Genomic DNA, 26326 nt, shown 5'->3' on the forward strand with positions numbered 1-26326 from the left:
GGAGAAATATTAGACAGTCCTAATTATAAGGGGGCTTCAGTACATTATGTTTGATTCCATTAAATTGTAACAATCCTCACTCCCTTTCCTCCTTCTTCCAGGTTTGGGATACCACAAGTTATGGAGATTTCCAAAGAAATCTTGCTTTCCTTTTCTTAAACATCACAGGCTGAAATTCAGCATGGAAGAGGTGATGAAAAGAATGAGGCAAGCAAAGCAGAGTGCACATTTGCACTTTTATCTTAAAATGCATTTCAAGACACTGTAAAAATGTGTCTTCTGGCTTGTGCAGACCAGGCCTGGGTGTGTTGTTGCCTTGGCCAACATGAGGGAGTGCAGGTGTGAGTGCTTTGCTTCTCCTTGTCCTCATGGCTTGGAAAGGCACACAAACACTCATCCATTTTTTTTCCAGCCAGCTTATTGCATGAGACAGGCATGTATTTTCCCTTGTGGATCTTCCAACAGACAAAAACTGGGGACTGTAAAAAATCATACCTGACAATTTCAGCAGTGTTCTGCTAGGAAGAAAGAAATTCAGTAAGAAATCCTGCAGAAAATACAAGGTTGCCAATAAGATGTTTTCTCGCTTACAGGGATGTACTTTTTTTTTCTTTTCCTTTCTCTCTTATTTCAGAAAAAGGAAATTGCTGCTCAGAATTCCTCTGCCTCCGTTGTAGACAATTTTCGGAATGCAGCATTCCATATGAGAGAGACACATATGAGTGCACACACATACCCTAAAGCAGAATTGCAACATTTACATTTGTTTCCTGTCTTAAGATCTCACTGGGGACTAAAAATCAATGAGAGTCTGCATTGCACCCCAGAAGTGTCTGCTTTTCACTGGTGAGTCATGTGCTACTCTACAAGTCATATCCAGCATGGTTTTTATTTCTGATTGCGTGGAAAGTAAAACACATCCTTGCTATGGCTTGAATCTAATACAGACTCAATAACAAAATACAGCACTCTGGGGATTTTCACTGCTAGTGCAGTGGGACCCAGCTGTTCAGCTCCATTCTGACTCAACAAAGATTTCATTGTCTCTTTGCATGCAATAATGCACTCAGAAATGACAAGCAAAGGCAAATTCTTTAAAGTACACATATGGCTTTGTGTCTAAGTAATATATTGGATGTGCAGAATAATAGTTTCTTGTGCTCTGGAACTATGGCATTATGGCAAACTGCCAAAAGTTCCCATTCCTCCTAGATGATCACTGTTTCATGCTATACTGATCACTTAATTAATAACTCGTAATAATTAATAACAGATATTAAACATCTACACAGACATAACAACCAGCCACCATTATACTAGGCCTGTACAAGAGATGGAGCAAAGAACTGCTTTAGCACAAAAGGGACAGCACACAGCTCATTGCTCCTTGCTCTTCTTCTTACTAGGCAAATGGCTGTGCAAGATGCATAGAGCTTTTCCAGACAATGCATACTAGGAAGCTGAAAGCAGAGCTGTCCTGAGGAATCACAAGCTAAATTTCCCCCATTTGGATCACGCATTTTCCGGTCTTTGACTAATCCTTTCCACAGAAGACTTTGAAACTATGTTGTCCAAGGTTTTGTCTCTGGGATCTTAAAGAATATGAACGTGTGCCTGATTAAAGCCGTATTCAAAACTGAATTCACCATTTGTGAGATAAGTGACTGGTACGTACATACATACATGGAAAATAGAGTCAGTAGGGGAACATTTTGCAACAGCTGTTAAAATTACTGTTATACAGCAGGAGCCAACAGTTATGGCTAAGACCTCATGTATGAACATAACTGCTACTCTTCAGAAAGATAAGATAGCATTTACAGATAATATTGCCTGCAAGGATTACTGAGCATATGTTGTCTGGCATTTTGTATTTCACAGGATACAAGTATATTTTCCTCTTCCTTTCACACTAACCTGCGGGAGCATTTGTTTTTTGGTTTTTTTTCACACTTTCTTCTGCCATTACCAAAGCTGACAGTCTGGCATGGTCTAATGTGCACTATACATTCACAGATCAGAGCACCAAGCTAAAGGGAACTGAAATGTTCTCCATTTTGCAGAGGGGAAAGAAAACAATTGTTACACTGCAGGTTCTCTTTTTTCGCAGTCAATATCACATTTGGACATTTCCTCAGCTATGTGAAAATATTGTGAAGGCAGTGTAATATCTTTCTCCTTTGTCTAGAGAGCAGGTCAGATACAACAATTATGTAAACTCAGCAATTGATAACTCAGTTTGTCTAGAGAGTGTATTGCCCTAACTAGCAATGTTACACATTTGTTCCTTGTTCTTCCTAAGTACTCCCAAGAAGCCTCTTTTGATGCAGGCAAAACATAGATTCCTTGGCTTATTTTCAGTTCACCAAACAATAATCAAGGAAAATTGCTAAATGTGACATTCCTTCTCTAGCAATCTACAATTTTAGAAATCAAAAATGGTAATTAAAAATAACAAGTGCTGCTGACCCTTAACACACCTTTTCTGCAGAAGACAGGCTTCTGTATTTGTTTTTGGAGGTACAGTCAGCTGGTAAGTAAAGGATAACTGTTAGGGAATATAGGAAGCCCACTTGTTCATGTCAAGGCCAACATACACTGCTCTGCAACATATGCAAGCAGATCCTGGCTAACTGAAGTAATGCTCTGCTGTATTTACATGCTTCTCACATCTTCAGGAGCTGAAGCCTTCCCCATGCTATTGAACCTGCTCCTTCAGATGAAACTGGCCATAGCAAAATTTGCACTATAGCTGCTTGTTAACAGTAAAGTCTTTCAAAATATAAATAACAGGTACATTAGTACTTAAATATAGGGATAAAAGATTACTAAGAAAAGGTGATTCTAAAATGTAAGAACAACAGTGTACCATATTATGGACAGTAAAATGGTATGTATTCTCCACAGCCTTTCCCTAGAAAAATAATCTAACCATGGAGTTAGGGATATGAAGGGCTTTATTTTAAAAATTGAATTCATGCTACCTCTCATCAGATCCCAATGGGAAGTTCAATTGTCAATTAAGTTGTCAATCCAACATAAGGTTCTCTCTTACAAATAGTGTGGTTGCTACAACCATGCAGCGATGTTCCATTTAAGAAAACACACCTTGACAAGTTTTGTGCTCATGAGTGTGGGTAAGGGTCAGTGCTGTTCCAGTTACATGTTTAACTGGCCTCTTTTGTGTAAGAAAGAGGAGATGCTAACAAAGATATTATGCATTTCATGATGACTGAAAATTACCTGGACTGCTAGATACAGAGATAACACTTCAGTCACTTTTCTTTTTCTGTAATAAGTGAGGGGAAAAAAAAATTCCCTAGACCTACTGACTTGAGCAAGTAGGATTTATTGCAGAGTGCTCTGTAAAACAAACCAGTCAAGACTTAAAGTTATCTGAATGCTTATTGGTAACAAGTGTTCACCTATTTCACCTGCAGATCTCATATCTCTGGTGTATTCAGGAGACAAGCTCCTTTACGAGACTTAGGGATTTCCAGATTAAATCAGTTGCTTCTATTTTCATCTCTCTTCTCTAGGCAGGTGACCAACCCTTAGCAGGTACTGACAGCTGGTTGTTTTGTGCACTGCCTCAAAGGCTACCAGCTTTTTTAGTCAGATCTTCATTTTCAGCCATATTCCTGCAAAATGCTGTGACAAGATCCTATAAAACTCACTATCCAAAACCTTACTGCATTTCCTAAGATATTTCACATGTCTTCTTGGGGGAAGGTAACTAGATTTGTGTAATTCTATCATCACATTTAATGGTAAATCTAGCAAACTATATTTATTTAGGATGGTTAAATGTAATAGTAGTAGGAGTTTAGTGAGTAGTGGCACGTTCTTTGCTTATTTATTCAGGAATCTTGTGTATGGACACTCCTGTCTCATCTAAACAGTGGCATTTGATTCAAATGGAATCAAATAGATGCATCACCCCTAAATGTCAACCACGGAGTTGCATCAGTTTAACCAAATTGTTAAACCCATGTAACTGCGAAGACAAGCCTTGCAGGAAAATAAAGATTTCTCAAGTGTAAATCAATGTAGCTGTGGCTTAAACATGTGGAGAGTTAAAAGGGTTTCTGTTGAGACTTCAGCATAATTGTGCTGAATAACAGAATCTGCTTCTTAGTCTTGCAAAAGGTAGCAAAATGGTAAACCTGAAGCAAAGGAGCTTTCCTCTCGTATGTTTGGTTACTGGTTCTAGAATCCCACAATCAGAGGTTATAATCCTGCTTTACCTCCAGCAAGCCTGTATGTGTGAGTGGGGAGGGGGGAAAAAGAGTAAGGAACGAACCTTTAGAAGCATACTATCTTCTTGTCATACAGCTTTGGTTTAAGCAGAGCAGATTAGTTAAATTGCAAAGCCAAGGGTTTTGTTGTTGTTTGAAGTGGTTTTGTCCTGTTTCCAAGAAGAGTAATAGAAAAGAATAAATTTTTGCAGTGGTTTCAGCTGAATTGTCCACTTACATTGCCACACTCCCAGTCTCTGCAGTGATGAGGGCATGCTGTCCAGGCTGGCACGTGGGCAAACAGGACAGCAACGCTGCTGCACGACCTCTCTCTCCTCATGGAAAACCTTGGCAGCTACCTGCTGCTGGCTCCTGAGCCCCAGTGCTGCCAGGGGCTGGCAATCAAAACACGCTCAGCAAACACTTCCCAACAGGAATAACTTGCTGCTTGCTGAAATTTTAATTCCTGCCAACTATTTTCCTCTGTTGGACAGCAGTTGAACATGAGCCCAGCCCTGAGTTCCACCTGTTCCCAGCTCAGCCCTTAGAGCTGTGGCTGCCCTGATGCGTGCATGAAGGCCACTGCAGATATAAAGGGATAGTAGAAACAAGGCCTTTTGCTTAGCTGACAGAGCAACACAGCTTCACAGCTTCTTATTAGTAAAGCTGAGCCAAGGAAGTTGGTTCTTCCTTTCAGGTGACAGACTAGTTTTGAAAATCCACAAAGAGAACAGTGCCTTTTATTTCTGGCAGAATGTGTGGGATTTAAAAAGCAGGGAGGAGAAGATCAAGTGGTGCACTGGGGTCTCACCAATTTGTCTGTCCTATGCCTGTCCTCCATCAGCACATCTTAAATCCAAAGGTTTTTCTAAACATAAATTACTCCAGGTGGACCCTCCAGATACTTAAAGATCCATTTTTCTGGCTCTACTTCCTCTTTTCACTTTTGCACATGAACAGAATTCCATAGAAACCTCCTACCAATGTTTGGAACCCCTTCTAGACAGGCCAGTTTAACAGTAGCATAGGACCCAGCCCAGCAAACCAAGGCAATTTGAGCAGTATCCCATCTTCCTCCACTAGAAAGAGGAAATTGTGCCCAAGTAAGATTTTTTTTAATGTGAGTGGTGATACCTGAATGCCCTTCTTCCTCTCTCCCAATGAATATGGTAGCTATCCTAGTTAGAAAGCCACATGAAGAAAGCTCAGGTTTTTTTCCTCATTCATATTTCAGTTTCAAAATCCAAAGCTATCTTACAGCAGGCAATCTGAAACAAATAAGCTCATGCCATACACTCCTCCCAAGCCTTTTCACCACAAAAAGGCAGCAATCAAGTGCTTTAATACAAAACAATATTTGACAGACTTGTAACATTAACCACAGCTTCAACTGTTTCTTTTCCAGATAGAGACTACAGAAGAGCCCTGCAGAACTGATGGGTGCCTGCTGACCCATGGAAGGCCAGATAAAATGCCCAAACTCTGCTTCCCAGTTTTGCACAAGCAAGAAGGGAAATGCAGGTAGGTGTAGAAAACCCCAAAGGCTGACATGAAGCGAGGAAACTGTTAACCACAAGCAGTTCTTTCTTCAGTGAGTGCATGTTGGTTCCCAACAGCAGGCTGGAGTCAGTACATGCAAAAACTTACACACTATAATTCTTGGAGTCTGCAGGCATCAGCTACACCATCAGTCTAATCCTAAAGACTTGGAAAAGTCAGTGCAGACCTTGCAAGGAGCTGGACTATGTTTTAAGATAGACTTTTCTTACAGAAGTTCAGGTTTCAGCAGTGGGGCAGCATGGGTGGAGTATAACAGTGTTCTTGAACCAATGGCTCATTCAAACTGCATTTCTCTTATCCCACTTCCACTTTTCCAGAGGCTGACTTTGACTCATAAGAGTGATGACACATGAATCTGAGACTAAAAGGAGACTAAGTCATGCCAAACAAAATTCATATAGAAAGATCACCTTTAACAACAAATTAGAAAGCTGATGTATTAAAGCCTGTTAACTTTTAAATGCAATGAGCTGACCTGCTCTTTACTTGTTCCAAACGGCAAAAAGTGTAGCATTTGAAGAACTGTTGCCTTTCATTGTAATGGTAGCTAACATGATGCCAACTTTGCAACACGCTTTAGCATGTTGAAGCGTCTCTAAAAATAATATTAATAGAGAAATGTAATTAACTTAACTCAGTGCTGAAAAAAGTCCTAAAATCTGCCCTTGGAACAGATTCCGTTATTAAAAATAAGACAGAGCCCCACACAGTCACAGTATAATCCATTTATTAACATACCTTGTGAGCCATTGGTGTTGATCCAGGGGACACGACAGCTTTGGCACTTGACTGCTTTCAGAGGTACTCAGCCCTTAGTAGAAAGGGATTTTAATAGGACTTGGGTGGGCTACTACACAAACAAGTTTTTGATGTGGAAAATTAAGTATTTTTCCAAACAAGTAAAAATGCAGCCTGGGAGATGTGCATTGGTCCAGGTCACAGTGCCTTGTTCAGCAAGGAGCAGTCCCAACTTGGTTACCACCAGAGGTGATTCTGTTCTCTATAGCTGCAAGAAACTCCCAGTGAGTCTATCAAGATAGTGTTAAATACCACAGTGTAGTTCATCTCTCAAAAGCTTTCATCTGATTACTGAATATACACATAAAAATCTGTCTTCAAGTGGTCGATGGATCACTGCAGCTCTTTTGGGGTGAAGAGACGTCAGCATATAGGCTTCAGGAAAAAAGGAAGACAGACAAAAGGCAGACCTACCTCTGTTACCCCTGACATAGCAAATACCCACTTTCCTGGTTCCTTACCTCCACTAATACCTTTGAGAAACAGATCCGTTATTTTCTGCTACAAGTTTACAGGGATTATAAGGATGATCGACATCCTGTCCAGGTTAATTAACAGCTGCCTGATTAATTATAGCCTAGAACATAATTCATAGAAATCATCAGAACAGGGTTCAGCCACAAGAAAGTGATAAATCTTTAATTCAGCTTCAGCTGGCCAAAGTGTGGACAGGTTCAATATAGTACCACTGCAGGTCAGGAAGACCCCAGTACAGGGGCAGCCTTTGGAGCACTGGGGCATTCTCTCAAAGAGGGATACCTGCAGCACTAAGAGCTGCTCCTTAGATGCTTACCATAGCCATGTTTCTACTGCTGTGAATGCTCCTAGCCAGTCGTAGGGATGTTCCCTTTCTCACACAACCATGATGTGCCACTCTGCTATGGAAAGTTCTCTCAGAGCATCTACCTGGCACAGTGCAGCCACCGAGCTGAGCTCTCAGCTCCTGGAAGCAGTGTACATGCATTAGCCTTATCCAATGAACTAATGCTGTGAAGGTGGATTGTCTCAGCCCTCCACATGTGTCAGCACAGGCAGAGCTCTACATGGCTCTCCAGGTGCTTCCTGCCCAGAGCTCCCCAGACAGACCTACAGCAATTGCTGTGAGCTCAGTGGGACTGGTGCACCTACCTGAGACACAGGGGGAACTAACCTCAGTGGGTTTTCGTCCCCCTGTAGCAAGGTTGCCACCAGGACCACACTAGCAAGTTTAAAACTAGCTCCAGTGTACAGCACTGAAATCACTTACAGAATTCCCTACTATAGAAAAATGTAGTCAAATAATCAGCAGGGGATACAGCCTCCCCTGGCAAATTGCATTCAGTTGTTTACGGAAGTTTAAAGATCCATCAGAAAGAGAAGACACAGAGAGATAGTCAGCATGTTATCAGACACCTAGACAGCCTGGGTTGAAGAGAGACAGAGAAGCCACAGTCTTAGAAAAGGAACTATCTCTAGAATAATGCATAACAGAGAATATAAAGCCAGGCCCCTTATTTCCTCTCGTGGCTGAGAACGCAAGGACAGATGGTACTCAATGAAAACAAAAGGCAATTAATTCAGGAACCATAAAAAGAAATCATGTGCTATGGAGAATAAAATTATAATGGTTTTCATTGCCAGAAAATACTGAGATTGAGAGCTTAGTTGGACTAAAACCAAGAAATTTAAACATTCATATGGAAAATGAAGGCTGGTTACATTAAAGTTAGAGATATAAACTCTTATACTTCAGGAAAAAAAAAAAGAAAAAAGGATAGTGCACAGTGTTTGTACAACACCTAGAGGACCAAGTATTTGTACTTCCATTCTTAATGATGATAATAGTAATGCAAGTAATTAATTTAAATGGGCAAGAACAAAATTCCCCAAAAGGAATGTTGTTAAAACTTGCTCAGTACAACTCACACGTACTCTCTTTTGAAACATCTGCTGCTGTCCAACATTATAAAATACAGTTCTAGGGTGATTGAGTGTTGCTCATCCAACCAGGCAGTTCCAGTAAGCCTCAGTGGCAAAGCATATGAGTTTGGTTTGGGCCACAGTCCCAGGTTAAACAGTGAAGAGCAACAGGCCAGGTTAATGTAGGAAATATTGACAGGCTTGCCTACAGTGCCAGTAAGGTGTGAAACCAGGCAAATGAGATTGGATACTTCCTTCCCTCCTCCCGGCTCATGCAGGACTTGCAGGGTGGTAATTACAAGAATTCTCACAGCCTTCATAGTGATAAGATCTAAGAGAAATAAATATTTTTAAATAGAACATGGGAATTTCAGAAGACAATGCCAGGCCTGCATCTCACTTGTGTTACATGGTAATTGGTGCTAACTGCTGAATGGTCACCTGCTAAGTAGGTTTAGGGAAATAACCTCACAGTGCCATCCTTTGGGTGTTCCTATGCCTGTTGGGGTTATGGGTATAAACTGAAAGATCAAACCAGGTTAAACTAGAGACGTGATAGCACCCAAGGCACAGCATTTGAGCTGCTGTAGCATGCTGGCTCAGGGGAGGCAGAAGGTGAAAGCCAAATCCCTCCATGTTTCCCAGACAGGTACTGCTCCTGCCAGTGTAGAACTTGGCATTTAATCCCCCACAAGATGAGGTCTGTGACATAATTGCCCTCGGTCTTCTTGGCATTTTAATTCCTGGGAGATAAGGAGCAGTCTGCAGCTTGCATTTTAGAGACTCTGCCAGCAGCTATAGGACAACACAGCCAGTGTGGAGCCAAGCACAGTGCTGCCAAGGGATCAATCTGGCATTTTAAACAGGGTTATCAGCACAAACCTGCGCTGAAGACATTCAGCACCTCAAGAAGAGGCACAAATGGATCAGGTTTGTCTCAAAGGCCAGTTTGCAGGAGTTCTGACATTGCATGTTTTAAAGATGCTGACAATTCTTTGTTAAAATAAAGTTTGCAAGCAGAATTTTAAAACAGTCCATTGCAACACTGGTAGCCCAGCTGTCCTATAACACCTGGAAAGGGTAAGTGAAACTGTTTAGTTTAGCCTTCACACACAAAAATCAGCCACCTAGTCAGGTCAGCACCTTTACATTAAGCTATTTTATAGAAGACAAATTAAAGGTTTGGCCAATCATTACTTCTTGAACCCAAGGCAATTTCTAGAACTCTGTCACACACATCACCACATGCAATATGACATTGCTAATCCACACACTGTGCTCTGCCTTTTGTTCTTGCATTGGTAATACCCAGATACTGAACATCTCAATGCCCTGAGTGCAGACCTTCCAGACTCTGCCTGACCCAGTTACTGCCTACCCAAAACATGCACATCTAACACAAGTTCCATGTGTCCCATCCTGTATTAATCCTCCACATTCGAGCCCTTGGTTATACATCAAAGCTTTTTGCTCCTGCACAGACCTTTCTTCTCTCTGCCTTATCTGCACACAGTGAGAAGAAGCTGCACTGTACAACCGTTAAGGCACTTAGCCCTTCTGTCTACTTACATTTTTTTACCTGCTCAAGAATAATAAATTAACTTTAAAAAGTGCTTAAGGCATAAGAGGGAACTCTATTCATTTGTTTGGAGGAGACAGAAGGAAGAAATTGTAGTATTCAATAACCCTTGCTTTCTCTCAGCATTATATCTGTCCAGGCTGAGAACTGCAGCTTGATGACAGTGCTTGCATACCCTCAAGTTAAGCCAGTTTACTCTCACTGAGAGGAATGAAAAGAGAAACAGCACAAAGAAGACAAAAAAGGAGGCATAGCCCAGAGGTTTCAAGAATAGGACACATTTCAGGAAAGCGGGAAGCTGCTTTGCAGGACACTTAGGGTTTTTCACAAGGAGTGAGTAGTTTGCTTGAGGTGTATCTATACCCCAGGAGTGATTCCATGTTTCATGGAAAACTCTGAACACAGAGATATTAAAGACTAGCAGCTCAAACAAAGGGCAGCTAATAACTATGATGGATAAAGGGCCAATAGGAAGTCACCACAGTGCTGTTAAATCACGATTCAACACCTGAATGTTTGAGATTAACATTACATTTGGATTTAAAGAAAAATAACATGTCTATTCAGCCACTTGAGGTCACATTCTTAAGTTCTTGTTAGTAATCTTGACGGCAAGAAAGCTACTGCCTCTCACACCAACAACTGATTCTAGAAGATGTTATTTTAAGGAAACAAAAAAAGCCCAACCACACACACAAACTACTATAGCAAAAAAGCAGCAATGAAACCATAGCATCTGGCAGCTGGAAGTGTGTGACAGAGGATTACAGCAGGGGGGACAAGCATCTCTCAGTACAGGCAGACACTTGAAAGGGATCGTATGGAAGCAGACCTACTATTCAGAAGGGAAAATGTTCCCCCTAGAGACATAACAGGGAAGCTAAAAAACCCAACTCTTGGCCTGTTCCTCAACTCAGGTCAAATCTTCTGATTCCTGGAATTGAAGAGAGCTGTCACAAAAAAATATCTGAAGATTTCCACGATGCCAGCACCTGGGGCCATATTCCAAGCATCTCACCTCTCCTTGCAGCATGTTTCAGCTGTCCAAACATACAACCAGGAATAGATTTGCAGCAGTAGGTCTCTCTCTACTTCTACCATTTCTGTGTGCCAGGGCAAAGGAATAAGTTTGATTGCATTACAGGATTCAAATATTTAGAGCAACGCATACTTATCGGTGTTACCACTGTGCACCTGCTTTCTCTGCTTATGGATTACAGACTAAAGCGAAACCAAAGACTTTAAAGAATCAGTCATAACTCTTTTCCTTTCAGTTCTACATTAAAGTCTTTTGCCAGTGTCCAATGACAAAATAAATCTCCATCAGTCACAGACCAGAAGCCTCAGCCTTCTGCTGCTGCAGGGCAAAAGGACCATATGCTGAAATTCCTAGAGTTCAGTCATTTTCATTTTAGCTTGGTCACTTTCTTGATCCAGGGTACGAATTTGCTGACCTTTGTGTACACACCAGGTGAATCCTTCCGACCACAGCCATACCCCCAGGAAGTGATGCCCAAAATGATCCAGCGTCCATTTGATCTCTGACACATGAGTGGCCCTCCACTGTCACCCTGACAGCTGTCCACCCGTTTATCTTCAGAGAGGTTCCCAGCACAAATCATGCGGTTGGTGAACTTCTGCCCATAACGGGCCTCACAGTCTTCCCGTGGGAGAAGGGGCACCACCCCCTGCAGCAGGGTTCTTGAATAGGACTTTCCTGGAACAAAACAGACCAGCCAGACTCATTCAAGTACAGACAACAGTAGCAATCTGGTGCAATAGTGCTCCCTACAAAAACAAACACTTAAACATTTCATGTCAAATCTGCAGCACAGAAATAGGCTGAGCTCAGCATCTCTGAACCACAAGAACTTCAGAAAACAGTGATGCCAAGCCAGACCACAAAAAAAGAGCTGTAAGATCAAAGATGTGGGGAAGATGGTTGTAGAAAAAGGTTACATCAAAGGATGAGTCTTACTCCTGGTTCTGCCAACAAGTAACTTGAACCTTGCTCAAATTTATTTCACCTCTCCAAACCTCCATTTCCTCCTCAGTAATGCAAGGACAGTGTTTTCTCAAGAGAATAAATGCAGTAGTACCTGTTAAGTGCTCAGTGCTCAGAGAAGTTTTAGAAGATGTTTCAGAGGCATTCAAATATTATTCAAAGGGAGTTCACTTCATCTTTGGCCAGATTTGTGTCTATTTGATCAAATCTCTTTATTACCCCAGGGTTGCTCAGAACATAAGGCTAATGTGCTATATTAGAGTATGACCTTTCTGTGCCCAAGATTTATCTAAGTTCACAAGGTAGTAGGTAAGTGCTCCTCATTGAGAAAGCTGGGTTTAGTGTGTGGGAAGGATTCTTTCCACTAAGCTCCAGTACAGCTTAAGGTAGTTACATGGCTAAGTTGCTCCTTGATCCACCCCAAACATCCTGAAGTGACATGTGCAACTGGCACAACTGACTCCAAAGGCAAATATGTACTTGCAGTTAAACAGCTGGGGTAATAGCTAGGGAAACAGCTGAGAAGGATGGGCAAGTCCAAAATCAACAGTAGAGCTCCTGGGGATTTTGGCAGGAAGTATTTCTAAATAGATGGCTTTTCTCCAGTCGTAGCAGCCTCAGAAAGGCCTCCCTCCTCCCTTTTACCTAGGAAACTTCACAGCGATGTGCTCAGACAGGACAGGTCCAGGCTGTCTTGAATCCAGGGAAGAAACCAGACTCAGAGCCCATCTGGGCTTGCAGAAATACACAGGGAGATCAAGCAAGGTAGTCTGAGAGAGATTTCCCTCTCAGAGGGCTCCTTCCACCTCTAAGCCCTCACTTCACTATAACAGTATCATGAAGAAGGCAGGAGGTCATGGAAACATGGGGGCCTCCCATGGGCTTGGTATAGTGGCTCTGCACATGCTGCTCCCTTAGGGGTCTGCTGTGGGAAACGTAGAAATGGGAAGAAAGAGAGGACCGTGGCCAGATGGCAACATTTGTCTCTCCCACAGTTTCAGAGGGATGCTATGGAAACCAAAGCTTTCACCAATATTGAGCTGACTTAATAAGCCTCAAAATCAGAAGAAAACACAACAGCACAAAACCCACCTCATCTCCCCATTCCTTAGCACCATGCGCTGGCACAGACAATAGGAGCAGTGAAAACATAGCCTTGAGTTGACATAAATTAATGGCCCATATAGGCTTCTGAAGCCAAACTTCCTCACCCCTCTTGCCCCTCAAAGCCCCACCACTCACCTGTGTCTCCCCAGCCGGAGATGATGCATGCTTGCCTGTTGATGTCAGACCTCTCTCTCCTGTCGGGCAGGCAGACGGGCAGAACGTGGTGATTGAAGGAGAGACAGTGCCCTTCTCTGCCCCGCATCCGGACAAGGGCTATGTCATTATCATTGCTGCCAGCCCAGTAGTTCTTGTGGAGGACAATCCGCTCCACGGGCAGCTCCCTCTCAAACTCATCCTTCACGCCTGTGTGGTAGTCGCCCACCCGCAGGAGGTAGCGCCGCACATCAACACCAAACCTGGAGAAAAACAGACTCAAGATCTTGATATTCCTACCAAGAGGGAAGCAGACACACAAGTCTCAGTTGCTATGAGACTGAACCACCTCCTCACACCACAGTGATAAAACAGTGCCAGCTGCAGGACTGTGGGACCTCTTTAGCAGATATGATCACACCAGCTGTTGCAGATTTGGTGTCCCAAATCAGTATCTACCATGCACAGGACTTTTTTTCCTATAAAAATGATTACTATAGTTGCCAACAGGCTTGTGAACTGACCTGTTCACAGTTCCTTAAAGCACTTAAGAATGGCAAAATGCTGGTTCCCTTTAAGCTGTACAGCCTCAGAGTTAAGAGGCCAGGTGTAATCAGGGAAGGAAAAAGCAAGTGTATATTGAGTCATCCCCATAAGCACTCCAAGATCACACACATCATAACCTGAAGGTCTTGGTTTAGAAACTGCTCATGTGGTTCCACTGGGCTGGGAGGATAAACTTGCATGAGGTTATCTTGTTCATCACTGAGTATCCCTCAGGGCTCCCCAGTCCCAAACATACCTTTTGAAGCAGTGGGCTGCAGTCACCACCCAGCAGCTGCTGATCAGTGTTGCTCCACACAGCAGACGAGTATCTCGACGAAAACCCTTCAGCCGCAGTGAGGCCTGCCATGGCCAACTGCCTCTGAAGAAGAAATAGAGGAATAAGCAGTGTCACACACATGGGAGCCATTTCTCTCGTTTCCCATCCACTCTGTCCTGTCTGGGCTCAGCTGGCTTGCATTCTTCCCTAGATAGCACATTGTCCAAACCAAGTTCAAAAATCACCAGTGAAAATGTGTTAATGTAGTCAGCATCTGCCAGGCTATTTCCAGAGCCCAATGGAAAGCTGGAACCAGTCTGGCTCTCTCAGCAATTACAGGGTAGTACCTCAGAGACTTGTTTCCACCTATGATCCTTTTCTTGCGATGGTGAAGCAGGCGCATCCCACACACACCAGACTCTGGACCTGCATAGCAAAGTTAGAGCAGTTGGGTAGGAATCTTCACCTTATGCATCAGCATTGCTGTCACAGAGCCAAATACCATTCACCTTCTCTGAGGGCATTAATTCTCAAGGTAATCAACTGCGCTGTGTTGTGCATATGGAATTCATAGAAGATTTGATCCCATAGGTTTCCTTAATTTCACTGGAGCTGCTTACCTGCAGTCTCTATAGTCTTATGCCAGGAATGGGACTTATATCTATACTTCCTCAGTACTCTAAACCGCAAAGCTTGCTTATGGTTGCTGTTCTAAGGAAGAGTATAGTGACTTGGCTGTAGGGAAGTTCTGCAGGCTCAAAGGCCTGACAGGGGTGGAGCTTCTTACACCAATCTGGAACACTCTGTGCTGCTAAGAAGATACAATGAAAACAAGAAAAAACTAGGAGGTGCAGGACAGGGCATGCTTATTTTCTAGGTGAAGTTTCAGCCAAAGACAAGAATGACAGGGAGAAACCACAAAAGCATGCAGAGATCCTACAACCAGAGCTCCAGATTCCTGCATAGAAGAAATGGGCATGTCACCTGTTCTCCTGATATCTTGGACCTTGTCTTCCATATAGTCACAGATCACCCCAGCATCCTCACTGTGCCAGCAGCTGCGAATCCTGGTGTCAGGCCTGGCACATTGCTCCAGGTTGTGCTCCATGCCACTGCATTCTATGTTGTCCAGATGGATGGGCCCATGGCCTTCACCAAAATAAGCCATTGCCCTGGCTTTTGCTGTACCACTGCAATTAGAGAGAGGGTGGCTAATCTGCAGTGAGCAGGAGGCAAATGAACCTGAGGCACCAGCGCATTTTACGAATAATATTTACATGTCACTCCACACACAGACAGCAGTACAGTGAGAAGAGCAGCCTACTCCCTCAAGCATATGTGGGTGTGCCAAAACGAAAACTAAGCCCCCAGAAACAAGTCTAGAAGTGCTCCCCCGAGAGCTGTTTCTATCTGTAAGATGTCCATACCACAGCTCCTACCTGAATCCCAGTTGCCTGCAAACCACTGCAGCATCTCTGTCTGTCCAGTCATCATCACAGACACTGCCCCACTGCCCATTCAGCAATACCTCAACCCGGCCCTCCTTGGTGCTTTCTCCATCCACCAGCCGCATGGGAGGCCCTGAAGGAGAAAACACATGTGCTGCTGCAAGCAAAACCACCGGAGGGGTCAGGTGTCCAAAACTTGGGTTCTATAGAAAAAGATGAATCCCAGACATCAGTAAGCTTAAAACAAGCAAAAAAAAAAAAAAAAAAAAAAAAAAAAAAAAAAAAGGGGGGGGAGAAAGAAAAAAAGTGTGTCTATATGAGACATTTTACCTCTGTGCTGAATCAGAAGACTACATACATATTAATTTATTTAATACATACTGGAAATCATCAGTGGATCATACTCTGAAAGCTGAGTAAAGAGGAGAACAAGAACAGAAAGAAAGTTATTAACTCCTGAGCCAAGAGTTAGACAAGCTTAAACATGTCTGGGAAAAAATCCATTGAATTATAAAACTATTACATGATTCTAAGCAAGAGAAGAGTTCTGCATCCAGGAAAAACAAAAATGTTGGATGCCAACTATTTCAATAAAAAATGTCTCACAAAGTGGAAAGTATCCTGTAGTAAGGAAAGGGGAGAGTATCAGGCATTATATAAATGAGGAAATTATGCTAACATGAAATACTTTCACAATTTTAATTAGAAGTGTGCCATCCACACAAGGGAGTGCAAACAACAACCCCTTGCATGTGAAGTCCTCTTGTCTTGGCAAGGTGTGGCACTAATGTAAACACACCAGTTTCCTAAAAGGTCTAGGTAAAGGGTTCCCTTGAGCAATGGCACACTAAGGCAGCCACTGTCCCTCAGGTTTGTTTCAGAGACTGCCAATACAGCTCTCTCCAGTTTCCATTTATCTGCTGATCTGATAGTAGGTCTGGTGGAGCTACAGATTTGTGGCTGTGCCACAATTCAGCCAGGGCTTATTCCTCCTCAAAAAGCAGACCCCTTGTTGAAACAGCGCAGGGAAAACTCCCACATCTGCCAGAGCTTCCAAGGGAACAGACCAGAAGGTGAAACTTCCCCATTGTTCAGGGCAAGAGCAAGGTGAGTTACCCAGACTGCCATCCATGACCGTGTTGCTTTCTGGGGAACAGCGGACTCCGAGATCCTCAGCATGGGAGCAGTCATGCTGCCCCCAGTTGCTGTGGGGACAGTCCAGGAGGGACAGCTCTGTCCCCACACATGCCACGTCATCCAGTAGGATGAAGCCTTGGCCAGCAGCATAATCCCCTTCAGAGGCCAGGAAAGCAGGACCACTAGAGGAAGGAAACAGAAAATAACATTAAAACTCCAAATGCCACACAGGGACCCAAGCTCATATCCAAAGAGAAACTCCCCTGCTTAACTGTGGTACTGGGTGGCCTTCTGACCTAAACCACTCAGTGGACACACAGGATGGCAACCAAGCACCTTCACATCTCACCAGTTTCAGTATTCAGGGAGGTCTGCTCAGACCAGTCCATTTTCTAGTGTCTGGACAAAGTCACATTCAAAGGCACAGAGGGCCAGCAGAGGCTGCCTTGCAGATATGGCACCAGGTACATCAATTTGGGGAGGGGCTGGCAGAGGAGGCATCAAAAATGTCAACATTTGAGTAATTCTGCTTCTTTTTATAGGAAGCAGCTACCTGGAATTGAACTGCAGAAAGCTACAAACTTCTAGGCACCAAAAGAGATGACAAACACAGTGTGTAGCTGAACTCATAGGGAAGAATTTAATTTAGTCTCTTTTTGGTCTATAAAGTTGAAATTTTAGAAGGAGACCCTAATAATATTTTTTAAAATCCACAAAACCCCACTTTACTAGCTGAAAAATGACAGTATCCTGATTTTAAATCTTTCCCAAACTCCTGCCTGAAGGGATGACAGCTCAGCAATGGGCTGAAAATCCCTATTACTACTCTTTCTTTGCCCTGATGGTCTTTGTTCAACTACTGAAGCAGGTGATTCATATAGATGATGAAGCAGATAGGTGATATCCTTGCACTGACAGAGCAGAGGTGAGACCTGCAAATTTAAGGAGCATTAAAGAGAACTTTTTGACAATGCTGAGGGGTTCATAAAGATTGTATTAAGCCTGTTATCTGCTTTCGAAACAGGCTGAAGCAAGAGATAATAGACTTATTTTTTCCCATTGGAAAGGATGTGGATACCTATTAATCTTTCCTTAATAAGTTGTATAATGGTAATAAGCCTTCTAACAAAGACAGCATTGAAGGATTAAGGTCCAGCCTATTCCAGTGAAGGGTGATGGAATCTAATCCTTGAAATTAGGAAGCACAGACACTACAAACACTCTCAGTCCTACCTGAAGCCCAGCTGCCTGCAGACCACCTGGGCACCGAGGTCTGTCCAGCCATCATCGCACACTGTGCCCCAGTCTCCATTGTAATAAACTTCCACCCTGCCTTCGCCAGGGCTGCGGCCACCAGCCAGCCGGACAGTGCCCTCTGCAAGGGGTGGGAGAAGGAAAGGGCAGCACTCAGCAGGGGAGAAAAGCAACAGCCTGTGCACCATTGCTAGGTCTCTGTACCACCCATGAATGAAAGAAACAAAAGACACAGATGTCTGTGGGTACTCAAGAAACAAATGTTCATTGCTTCCAGACATGCCCATCTGTCAAGGGAGGATTCACTTCAGCCTTTCCACGCCACCTAAGCAAAACTGCGGGAACACCATCGAGTCTGCCTCTGATCCATTCCCTTGCTCTCTGCCTCCACATCTGGCAGCCCTTGTGGGAGCCATGCATGGAAGCTGTGCAGGATCCTGAACCAGAGGGTTAGCTGCTGAGCAAGCCAAGTAATGTGAGGGTAAGACCAACCGCACCTGACTGGCAGAGCAGTACTTCTGTACCTGTGAAAGGGTCACAGGAGACCCCAGCGTCTTCAATGTGGTCACAGTTTTGCTGTCCCCAGTCGCTCTTCTTGCACTGATCAAGGGAGAGTTCATTCCCTGAGCACTGCACTTCATCCAGCAGGATTGGGCCAGATCCCTGCCCATAGTGAGCCCATGACAAGGCTTTTGGGGTCCCACTGTAAACATTACAGACATATGCTCAGTAAGAAAGGCCACAGTCTTATGTCCTCAGATTCTCTTGACTCTCATATGTTGGGTCACTGTCCTCCCATAGATCATCTGTATTTTTGACACAGTGGAGTTGCCTACTGTTAATTGAAATATGTTATTGGAAAGTTTGTAATAAGCCCTTCCAACAGATAACAAAAATGTTACTACAACATGAACAGTTCAGACACATGGGGACTTCTGCAGACAATGATGTAACATCAGTCTCAGTTACAATCTCATAACAGGCAAAATTCCCAAAGATTGAGGGATCTCAAATTTGAATAATCTATTTTAAATAATCCTGTACTGATGTGATTTTCAAGAATGCTCAGTATACAACAGCTCCCATGTTAAGCACTGAATGGCACACAGGAGAATGAGGTGTTCTCACTTGCTTTCCTGTCTGAAGAGGGTAAGTGCAGCCAGTGAAACTGGAGGTATTTAAACTTAACCAAGTAAGCAACTGCAGTTCACATATGGAAATCACCATGACAAGTTGTCACTGAGGCCAACAAGATTTGCATTAGGACATGTATGCAAAAATAATGAACAGGGGTAAACACAAACAATCCTTAGATAGGAATGTGCCAAATATTTTTTACACAGCACAAACCCATAAAATTGACAGGAATGGGTACAAAATCCCTTCATATGATGATTAGTCCAAAATTGTGTTTTCCAGGGTTTCTGTATAACTCCTGTAGGAAGGGCTGGTAATATAGTGAAGGGACATGTTCTCATGTTCTTCATTCTGCCTACTTCTATTACTATTGCATGACATACAGCAGGGAAATTACCTGAGTCCCAGCTGTCTACAGACTACTTCAGCATCCCGATCATCCCACTGGTCATCACAGATGGTTCCCCACTTGCCATCATGGTAAACCTCCACTCGCCCTTCAAAGCTCTCCTTCCCCCCAACTATACGCAGTGGGGCACCCACACCTGTGCTTCAAGAAAGGGAAAGAGAGCACACCAGAACAAGACAGAGACAAAGCACATCCAGCAGTTCAGGTGTAGAACCATTCTCTAGCCAGAGGAGCTCTTGGGATGCTCTCTTACCACATCCTCCCCTCTAGACCCCCCATAAGCACCTGTGATTGCAGCCCCCAGAGTGAGGTACTGCTGATCCAGAGTACAGCTCTTTAACTGGCTGCTGTGGTGACCAGGGGTTTGCTGCCTGCAGACAAAAACCTGGCTTGATAAAAAGGGGATGTGGCCATAAGCATCAGCCATCTTTCAGTGATTGAGATACCCATTATGAGTATTTGGGATTATGACTATTTGGGATTGGGAAGAGATAGACAATTTTCCAATGGAAGGAAGAAAGTCACCTGCACAGCAGGTGAAAGAAGAACATTTTCCAATTATTTTCTCTCCACAGCTTCACATTTTACATCTTATCAGCAACAGTGATGGAAGACGCAGGGAGCAAACTTCCCCTGGAGATTTACCTTCTGGAGGAACACAGGTTACCACAGCACTTCCCTGGTTACAAGCTCCTGACATAGCTTCCTGATAGGCACACTGCAGCAGGGCTTCCTCATCTCCATGGCAGTTTGCTGACTGCAGGTGCAGGGGAACAGGCCATGGTCCAGGATGACTCTTCTTCCCAGCTGTGCCGATCTCACTGGTACAGAGGATGCAACAGAGCAATGAAATGTCACATCCAGCTTGACTTACAAGTTCCCTCAGTTGTTGTGACTCTCCAGTGCAGTTGTGACAATTTCACATCCCAGTGTGCACAGTTGATTGGAAGTGCATAAAGGGGTGACCATTTACATTCTAATGGGAAAGCACAAGCAAACACAGAGCACTTCCTAACCCTTTTTTGTGCCGGCCTACTACAGAGGAGTTGGTATGGTCAGAAATTGCACCCTTGTTTGAGAGCAATGAACAAACCCATTAACAGACTCAAACACCAAACTATCTGAATCCCCTTCTTCCTTCTCTGTGGACCTTATCTCCTTGCTATTTGGAAGTGTGACTATCCAAATCCCAGATACCCAAAGAGGGTTCATACTCCTATCTGTTAGATCACTTAGTAACTCCAGCTGATGATCATAAAAAGGGAATTTGATCTCACAGCCCACTTTTCACAGCCTGGAGCATGAAGCAGAAATTATTCTTTAAAAAAATGCTAACTGGGTTGGATGTAGCCACAGAAAGAAAACAGTACAAAAGGACCCTGGTAAGTGGGAATTTAGCCCACAAAACAAACTCCTTTCCACCAGCCAACACACTGTGCCAGAGGGACTGTAACCACAGAGGCTGCTCTTTCAAAAGCCACACAAGCATGTAACTCTCACAACCAGACTGAGGTTCCCACCTGAGACCTAGTTGCCTGCAGACAACACTGGCATCCCAGTCAGTCCAGTGGTCAGCACAAATAGTACCCCAGAGTCCATTGAAGTACAGCTCCACACTACTGTCTTCAGCCAACCGCACAGCACCTTCCAAAAGAGGAAAAAAAATACCAACCAAAAACCAGCTGCTAGCTGCTGATGGAAGTTTTAGACCAGAAAGTCTAAAGAGCTGAACTGCACTTGGCTTCTTTCATCTCTGTTTTGCCTGTGCTGGCACTAAAGTGATGTGCACGAAGGAGTGTGGGATGTGGCACCTTCCCAGTCCCAACAATGGCTGCTTGGGAGGATGGTTGGTGTTATGCTCTTTTCAAATCCATGGTAACACCAGCAGGAAATTTGGCTTCTGCCACAGCTCCAGGATTCTCCTTCTGGGGATGATTTTACATGCTATCTTGAAAGGGTGTATGAAAATGGCAGGCTATCTAATTACTGCTGACACTCCACTGATCTATTTCCATCAACCATTTCACCTGCATGACTCTGTTGCTACAGTGAGATGTTCAGTAACAGCAGATGAATCCTCTTTAATTTCTCTAAGAAAAACAAGTGCCAGTGTTTAGCCCTTTCAATTCCCACCCCGCCAAAAATATCTACCACTGTTTAGAAAGCACATCTCCTCGTTCAGTTATGTACTTGTAGAAGGACACTCCTGTCTGTAGTACCTCAGTGCAGGCACACAGCACCACTACACTTACATCCTTCCCTTTAATGAAGCCATCTTTGAAAGCACATCCACTGGCAAGGGAAAAGACTGTCAATTCATTGATTAAACTGGCGCTTCAACTGTTCTGCAAAATGCAGGAAAAGCAAGGAAAGTCAGCAAACAGGACATTTCCAAGAATGCTGCACAGCAGCCAGTGCATTGAGAGAGCTCAGCCTCTTGCTTGCCTCAAAGTAAGCAGCAGTCCTTGTGCCAGCACTGAGGAAGTTTAACACAAGCCTATGACCTGCCTTGCCACAGAAGATTTTTTTCTTGTTATATTTGAACTGCTACACTTACATGAGGAATGCTCTGATATGGACCCTAAAGGAGCAGAAGTGGGTTGTTTTCTACATAACTAAAAATGTTTTCAAAGTGGCGTAAGTTAGCAGTAGAAAACAAAAGACATCTCCTTGTATGAGAATAAAACATCTATACAAGGCATTACAGTTACAGCAGCTTAAATCCACCCCCTACTATATACAGACGTTCTTCTCCCACACAGGCTAGCCTCTAGTACTAATTATTTCAACAATTTGGAACAGTCCTTGTACTGTGCATCTTTCACAGGGTGTTCCACCTGCCACTTGCAAGTCTGTGCAGCACACATTTCTGGCCTAAGCCCTGAGGCAGCGCAGCCATTACCTTGGTTACAGTCACAGTTGGCCCAGCCGATGGCCCCTGACACAAGCCGGTAGAAGCACCAGGGCGTCGTTCCCCCGTCTGGGTTCCTGCAGTAGTTGTGGTCCCCCAGGCCACGGTCTGGGTACTGCTGAACATAATCAGGGAACTCTGCCCAGTTGAGACACTCTGCCCCGGCCTCGGTGACCGCCAGCGAGCCATTGTAGTACCCGAGAGGTCCCACAGCACACACGCTGGGCGCTGGGCACAGGAAGGGAGTGTTAGCATCGCCTAAGGCATCCCACGCTGAAGCTCAGACAACGTAACCAACCAACATAACCAGCTGGTTATGTGAAACACCCCCTGTCTGCAGTCTCAACTGCTGCTCGCTTGATTCCAACTCTATCACTCTTCCAGGTGCTGCTCAAAGAATGTTCATAATACTCTCTCTCTAAACCACAAATTGATCTGAAGCAATGAACTGCCCTTTGAAAAGCATTAACTTAGGGCCCAAACATGACAATTTGAGCTGATTCCCATTACTGTACATGCAATACATGTACTCACTTTGGAGCAGCACTGTACAAAGCAGGAAGGTGGGAAATGACCCTGCAGTTCATTGTATGTATGTTCCCTATACACATCAGCAGATCACCTGGCTTATCTGAACTTGGCCAATGGACTGGAAGGGAAAGGGAATTTATCTTGGCGGAAGTGCAGGTGCCAATGTTTCAGTGCCCGTGTGAAATATGTAAAAATACCCAATAATTAATTTATGATGGTCCTTAACAAAAGAAGATAACTCTCCATTCAGGACCCTGAAATAACAAAGTGGGAAAATAACCCCAGGTTCCGTGGGCTTTTCAGAGTCCATAAGATGGGAAGAGTAGACAGAGAAAGGGACAACATTTATAGCTCTATTCACTAAGTAAACAAAATGAAGCCAACACTTTCAGAAAACCCTTCTGCACATGGGGCAAAGAGCAAGGGTACAAAGAAACTTTGCTTCATGTCTTTTGCCTTCCAGCCACTGCCAAGCGCAGAGGGGATAAGTGACAGCTGAAGGTTAAATGCAAGGTACAAAAATGAGAAGCAGTTGCCAATCGGTGTCTGGAAAACAAACCATATGCTCGGCATCAACTGGGACATGCAGAGGGAGTGTATGAGAATTCAGTAGTTATTACAGCAGAGGAAAGGTAAGCATGCAAAAAAGACCAAGGCAGAGAAATAGATTAAAGTAAAAGAACATGTGGGAGGAGCAGGGAGCTGCAGGAGCATTCAACATGAAGAAACAGAAATAGTCTGGCCATGTTGGTGAAAGAGATAAACAGACACTGGGGCAAGAGAAAAGATTGAAGAAGTGATGGAAAGAAAGGAAGAAGGCCAAGTAGCAGAGGTTCATCGTGCCTATGGTCTCAGATCACCACTGCAGGAAAGAATCTGCCCAATGACTGAATTAATAACTTCTTGTTCTTACCTGTACTCTGCAAATGGTTTTCGCTGGGCTTAGATCCCAGGAAAGCCTGGGAAAAGAAACAGAGCAAAAGCAGAGAGATGATTATCCAATGAAATAAACATGGGCATGTCCTAAAAGCAGCTCAGCTTTAGGCAAACACACCCCAGTAACCAGCCTCTTCCCTGGTCTCCCCATTGCTCCTCTTCAAATACAGCCATAGCTCTATCCACTAACAGCTAAATGAATAATTACTGGCCCGCAGAGATTTACCCTTGATCTAAGCACTACATTACAGGATTCTGCTTGTTTGTTTCCAGCAGAGTTGGAAGTCTGAGTAAGATGCCTATGGAAAGAAAATCTAGAAGAAAATCATTATTATCAGTAAGAAAAATAACTACTCATTCTCTCTCTATTTATAGGGCAAGTCATCTATAGCCACAGGAGCAGAGTGACATGAGTGACAGCATGATGCCCCCAGAATACCTGTTAAAATGGTAATAAACATCCATGTATAAAGTGGGAAACATCCATGGAAGAAAATCCAACGTGGCTTTTTGAGGATTTTGTTTTTAATACTTGAAAATATGATCTGGCTTAGGGTATTATTATCCAAATGGGGTTAAATAGCTAAAACCAAAAAATACCAAAGTCCTCAGAATTCTAGCATCCTGTCTGGCCCCAAAATTGCATTTCCTCTTATATGCAGTGGTTTTTGTGGTTGTAACTTGACTACAGACTTGAAAGATACAGATCTCCACTCAACACCACTACATGGTGTGCAAGCAAGTGCAAGAACCTTCACAGACCCAGAGTGAAAAGAAGAAACTGTACATGTTTCTGCTAGCTCCTTGTAGTTTAATTACTTTCTAAACATTTTTAATGTTTAACGTTTTTAATTTCTAATACTTTTGTATGAACATAGGGTTGAAATTCACAGAGCGGAGATGTGCAGCTAAAGAATACTAGCTATTAGTAATGGTTGTGGTTTTCTTCAAAATGCAGTAATTTTGCCTCTCTCAGCTTCACCTCTCCCTGGCAAAGGGGAAAAGTTAAATTTGGAACTAAACCAAATCCACTTCTGGAATAAGCAGAGATAATTCCCACAGAAACCTGACAAGAACAACACCTACTCATGTCAGATATCATTTTCAAATCAAGCTTATGAATATGTTCCAGCAGGTGCTGACAACCATGACCAAGCTCCAGCTTTACCTTCCAGAAATCAGAATGGGATACTGCATATGGAAGATGAATTCTTGATGTGGTTCAAAAGTAGCAGATCAGATCTCAGGTGCGTATGCACAAAGGGATGCACAGATCAACCCTTTTCAGCCAAAAATCCATCTATCTGTATGTATCAGGCTGTTGCAAGCCCACATAATGGTTTCTGGACCAACAATACTGAAGGACTTACCTGAAGATCTCAAAGCTCTTTGCAGAGAGTAGAAAGTAAGCTAAGCTGTACTTTTGTGACTGCACCACAATCCAGGTCCCTCAACCCCTAGCTTTTAGCGTACACCTGCAGACACACGTAAACCTGCCAGTGATAGAGGGATGGGTCAGATTAATAACAGGATATATATGAGAGAGTGGACTTGCTCTTCTTGGAACTGGCCATAAACAAAAGTACTGCAGTCCAAGTAATAAGCTTCCCTTCTAATGAAAGATTAGTTGCTGCCAGTTTCTGTAGCAGCTTCCAAAATTCCCCAACTCTGACCATCATCACCAATTACATTCAGTGCAAACAGCCTGTGCCACAGGCATTGCCCCAGGTCCGTGCAGCTATAAATCATCTGTCCACAACAGCAAGAGAGACAATCAGCAAAGAACAGAAACAAAGGATCTCTCCAGCCAGGGTCACTGCAGTGCCTGAGAAACACTGCAAACCCAAGCCAAAGCATCTGCAAGCCCTTGTGCAGCTTGCTTTCCTGGTTTGTTTTTCTGAATTTCATACGCACAGTGATCTCTCCCCAAGTCCCCAGTCCTTCCCAGAGACCACAGCTGCCTAAATGCTCTAAAAAACTTATTCAAGTAATAACAAGACCCACTCATAGTGAGGATATTAAAAGAGCCATGTTACTTCTTACAAGCAGGTAGAAAAAGAACCTTTTCTTACCTCCGCGCATCTGAGACAGGATAGCAGACTTGAGAGCTCTACCAGGAGCCCGAGTATTTTGGAGATTTCCATCCCTCATGTACAAAGTGAGCAGAAGGTTCTTCAAGCATCACATTCTCGTTCAGCTGCCAGGCTCTGCTTTCCCACGCTAGCCGCTCCGCACCGGAGGGAGCGGGGTGCCTTTTCCATTTCTACGCAGGGAAAGGGATGTGAGGAAAGGGATCAAAGCTCCCAGCAGCATCATAGGATTTCACTTTCCTGTTCCTCTCCCCATCTCTCCTCCTTGATTCTTCTCTTCAGAACGGGGAAGAAGAGGGGAGAGAAATAAG

At 43.6% G+C, this 26326-nt stretch overlaps 1 protein-coding gene across 1 annotated transcript; it reads right to left on the minus strand.

Moving 5' to 3' along the window:
- Positions 1 to 10637: 10637 nt before the first annotated feature.
- LOC138112385 (neurotrypsin-like) lies at positions 10638 to 26103 on the minus strand. The gene is made up of 15 exons (XM_069019376.1): positions 25998 to 26103; positions 23903 to 23948; positions 22450 to 22686; positions 21068 to 21191; positions 20193 to 20368; positions 19536 to 19683; positions 18526 to 18704; positions 17981 to 18122; positions 16727 to 16929; positions 15602 to 15743; positions 15147 to 15352; positions 14510 to 14588; positions 14142 to 14264; positions 13322 to 13602; positions 10638 to 11791 (listed from the first exon to the last, which is right to left on the minus strand). The coding sequence occupies exons 1-15, from the start codon at positions 26067 to 26069 to the stop codon at positions 11481 to 11483; spliced, it is 2469 nt and encodes an 822-aa protein (XP_068875477.1). The 5' UTR covers positions 26070 to 26103; the 3' UTR covers positions 10638 to 11480.
- Between the last annotated feature and the right edge of the window lie 223 nt (positions 26104 to 26326).

The sequence above is a fragment of the Aphelocoma coerulescens genome, chromosome 6 (assembly GCF_041296385.1).
Source record: "Aphelocoma coerulescens isolate FSJ_1873_10779 chromosome 6, UR_Acoe_1.0, whole genome shotgun sequence".
Lineage (NCBI taxonomy): Eukaryota > Metazoa > Chordata > Aves > Passeriformes > Corvidae > Aphelocoma > Aphelocoma coerulescens.